Source organism: Triticum aestivum, chromosome 4B (assembly GCF_018294505.1).
Source record: "Triticum aestivum cultivar Chinese Spring chromosome 4B, IWGSC CS RefSeq v2.1, whole genome shotgun sequence".
Taxonomy (NCBI): domain Eukaryota; kingdom Viridiplantae; phylum Streptophyta; class Magnoliopsida; order Poales; family Poaceae; genus Triticum; species Triticum aestivum.
This window is the reverse complement of record NC_057804.1, coordinates 187,901,455-187,905,690: the sequence shown is the minus strand read 5'-3', so window position 1 is coordinate 187,905,690 and position 4,236 is coordinate 187,901,455. Positions and strand designations below refer to the sequence as shown.

Genomic DNA, 4,236 nt, shown 5'->3' with positions numbered 1-4,236 from the left:
GATCCTTTTGATGAATGCTAGCCGTGTTTGCCTTGCACAGTCTTATTTGTCCAATTAATACGCCCTCTAGTGATGCTGTCCTTGTTAATCAGTTTCCACCGTCAAGAGGAAACTAAACATGTCACTAGTCATGACCCCCACATCCACAGTACCTAATCAAGAATTTTTCAGACGATTTCCAGATATCTGCTAATCTTCCGACAAGTGCTAATATCAAGAGATAGGTTGTTGGGACCTAGCTTGCATCCATTGGAGAAATGATTAAGTGGAAAAGGATGATTCAGGTATAAATAGGCAATAACATATACAATTCGATTCTCTTTCAACAAGAGACTTACAATTGGGTTACCTGTGCGGCGATGAATCAAAAAGTTTGAGTCCAAAATATTCCAACATATATATAGTGCATGCATGCATGCATGCATCTTAATTAGGACGGGCTGGCCTTCATTCTACTTGCCGTAGAAGGCGCCGGTCTTCATGGCGTCGTCGTTGGCTTGGCCGAGCGCCGCCTCGCTGAGGTACTTGTCGGCGAGCTGCACGCGCTTCACGTTCTCCTGCTCCTGGACCAGCATGTGGCCGTACTCCATGAGCTTCTCGATGGTCATCTTGGGCTGGTCGAACGTCGGCGGCCCCTCCCTGGAGTTGACGAGCCGCTTGGAGATGTTCTCCACGCCGATCTCGCCGACCCACTTGCGCACCTCGTCGTCGTACACCCGCGCCCGCAGCGCGCCGAAGAAGTCGATGGACTGCCCCGGGAAGGTGTCCACCAGCCTCACCACGGCCTCGTCGGGGACGTTGTCGGTGCGGAAGATGCCCTTGCACACGCCGATGCGGTCCTCGCGGGTGGGCGCCCAGTAGAACTTCTCCATGCGGCCATCGCGGATCAGGGGCGCGTACAGCGTTGAGAAGTCGTTGCCCGTGACGATGATGGGCACGCGGGGGTTCTCCTCCTTGTTGTACATCCCGGGGAGCTGCACGTTGGTGGGCGCGTCCGCGATGTTCATCAGGGTGGCGTTCACCATCTGGTTGTTCACCGTGTACTGCGTCGTCCCGCCCATCCGCCCCGCGCCGGCGTCCAGGTCGTTGATGAAGAGGCAGCACATCTTGCCCTTGTTGATAATGTCGGCAGCCTCGCGGTACCTCTGCCGGATCAGCTTCGCCGGCTCGCCGGCGTTGCCGCTCTCCAGCTCACCGGCGCTCATCATGATGGGGTTGATGCCCATCTTGGCGAACACCAGCTCGCACTGGAACGACTTGCCCTGTCCCTTGCCTCCCCAGATGCCCAGGATGAGAGGAACCTTGATGTTGGGGAGTGTCATGAAGTTCTTGGCGAGGTGGACGATGAGCTTGTCCATGAATGCCGGGGCGATGTAGAGGCCGTCCATGGTGTTGTCGAAGTCGTACTTCCGCAGGCCCTGGCTGATGTACTCGTAGGAGCTCAGGATGGCCTCGTGGGTGCCGTCGCCCATGGGGGCCTGGAACAGGGAGTCTACGATACCTTTCCCACTCGTGATGTCCTGCTGGTCGTCGGAGATGTCGTAAGCGAGACCCTTCCACCTATCGGCATTGGTCTGCTTGCCCTCGTCAAGTTCCTTTTTGGCCGCCATGGCCCTGACCACCTTACTCTTGATCTTGTTGCCACCATGGTAGTAGTTCAACGCACCGGCCTGCTTCTTCACCTTCTTCCCGAGGAAGGTGGTCGGGGTTGACGCCTGCACAAGTATGACACAGTCAGCCCCAACCAGATTCATGTACGTTGGTTCACTTGGTTCAATAGCAGTTGCCACGATGCCACGCTTGGGTTGAATATGCTTCATTAATTTGTACTACTAGATAAGGCCTCTTTGATTCAGAGGATTCCCAAAGGAATTTTAGGGGATTATAATCCTTAGGAAATTTTTTCTTTTTATGTGGGTTGTTTGATTCGTAGGATTGCAGTTCACATGATTTTTTTTCTTATGATTCATTTGTATTAGCTTTCGTAGAATTTTTTTCATCCACTCCAATCTAATGTGAGGAATTTTACGTTTTTCTTGCACACAATCAAACAACCATACTAAGTCAAAAGTTTTGAAGATGGTGTGCCATTCCATTCCCGTGTTTTTCCTATTCCAACGATTTAGGAATCCTACGAATCAAAGAGGTCGTAAGTTTTCTATAGTGTATCAACCATTGATTTGGCGTTTCTAGTCTTCAGTCACTATTCAATTGCATGCCATATACAATTAATTAGTCCATCCAAAAGCTTGAGCCGATGAAGAGACGCAGAAGGTCAAATGTATATTTCAACGCTCCAACTCACACCAGGAGGTTTCTCAAAAAGAAAAATTCATACCAGGAGGGTGGACCCGTGTTGAGGGGAGTGGGGGCCAGTACCGCACTCAAAATATGAATTTTCAATATGATTTATTTAGCTTCTAGTGAAAATGCTAAAACTCAATGAATTTAGACAAAATGTACCATGACTGTTATGTTTTGCCCCGAGTCAAAATAGTTTCTAGGTCCACCTCTGCATACCGGGCCTTGAAATTGATGTCCCATGGGTTGAATAACATATTGGATTATAGAACGACTTAACCAGTTCAACCAAAAGTTCTTGCCGATGGAGAATAATGAGAAATATCTTTCATTAGTCAGTTTTTTAAATTATTGTATCTAAGTTCAATCTTTCTTCCCACTCTCTCCCTCCTTCATATCGACCATTCACTCTTCTTTTAAAGATTATTAGATCTAGATCTAGTTTTTTCGTTACTCAGTCCCTTCTTGAAGGCGAGAGACAAAGAAGAACTGGTTGAGAATCTAGTCACTCAAATTCTCACAAATGGGCTAGACAACCGTGTGCCTTCACTCCAGACATTTTTAGGTCCTACCTTTGTTCTTCTCCTCCCCGCAATAGTCTCTAAAGAGTGTAACCACTAATTTCCCACATTTCTCAACCCTCCCCGCCACCACGCTCACCCCACAATATTTATAGTTTGCGTCGTGATTCCATAAACTACACAATAGTTGCTCCTTAGGAAAATCTCGCTACCACCTCCTATTCCTTTCCGTCCACGCCACCATGGACCAGCCACTAGTATTGCCTACACTACCTTTATTGTGCTAACTCAATATTTATAGTCATGCCCAAACCGAACACAAATGACCTCATTTGATAGCCTCCGCCCCATCCGCATAAGCCCCGAAAGGCATGGGTGAGGAAAAGATGATCTTGTCCGAGACAACAAATAAAGGAGGTCTTGCTTGTCGCGTCCAAATCTCAAAGCAAGATCACACGGTCACAAATTTGTACAAAATGAAAATTTTCAAACCTGAAAATATGTATCAAGTCAGCCATATTTAGAGGAGGCGATGAGTATTGTTAATACTGAGTGTGTTGTTAGTAACTTAGCGAGTAGACGTACAAAACGTTCTGTCCACTGGACTAAGGATTAGCTACCATGAGTGTAGGTCATAGTCATACGTACCGGAGCTCCAACGGTGGACGAGAAAGCAGAAGCCATCGTGTCGATTGTTCACTCCCCGCACCTGACAACTTAATTAGTATCAGATTAATTTGATGTGCGTACGTGCAGTGGTATATGCAAAGCTCAGCTTAGGTGTACTACTAGTACACCTGCAGATGCAGCTGGACTGAGATCGTCAGTGATCGATGGAGCTGACGTGGATAAAAGAGAGAGTGCGCTGGCTAGCAAGTACAGATGCGATGCCGATCGATGGAGCTTCGCCATGGCGGGTTATATAGGTGCACGGACAGGCGGCCATGGAGCAAACGTCCAACACAACTGGAGTGACCTACAGCGTGCGCGACTATTCTAGAGCGTCCCTGCGTAATCACGCAAACAAGCCCCATAAGCTGTGATTGTGAGGCTCTAATTGGTTTTGCTTAGCGCGATCGGCTGCATAAGTAATGAGGCGAGCCAAGTGGAGTGGATGATGAGATGTTAATTCTGTGGATGGGGTTGGGCATCGCCCAGGAGCCACACGCTGAGGATTGGCTTCCTGGCTACCCGGGCTCAGTCCATCCGTCTCGACACAAAGGCCTGGACGTGGCTGCTTGCCAGCCTCCCGATCGGCGCATCCAACGGCCTAAAAGATATCTAAGCTGCCTGCCTTCGTTTCCTTGTGGGTTACGGGCCCGGAGCATGCATGCATTATTCATCCTTCACCATAAAAATCACACCTTGTTCGTTCTACTACCTCCGTCCTGGTTTATAGGTCCCCTTTATAGTT

At 48.7% G+C, this 4,236-nt stretch overlaps 1 protein-coding gene across 2 annotated transcripts; it reads right to left on the bottom strand.

Moving 5' to 3' along the window:
* Positions 1-261: 261 nt before the first annotated feature.
* On the bottom strand, positions 262-3,856 carry LOC123091751 (ribulose bisphosphate carboxylase/oxygenase activase B, chloroplastic). 2 transcript variants are annotated; one of them, XM_044513367.1, is made up of 3 exons: positions 3,620-3,856; positions 3,471-3,531; positions 262-1,715 (listed from the first exon to the last, which is right to left on the bottom strand). In XM_044513367.1, the coding sequence occupies exons 2-3, from the start codon at positions 3,504-3,506 to the stop codon at positions 453-455; spliced, it is 1,299 nt and encodes a 432-aa protein (XP_044369302.1). In that variant the 5' UTR covers positions 3,507-3,531; positions 3,620-3,856; the 3' UTR covers positions 262-452. The 2 variants fall into 2 exon arrangements, with proteins under 2 accessions (XP_044369302.1, XP_044369303.1); XM_044513368.1 differs by having other exon boundaries at positions 3,471-3,808.
* Between the last annotated feature and the right edge of the window lie 380 nt (positions 3,857-4,236).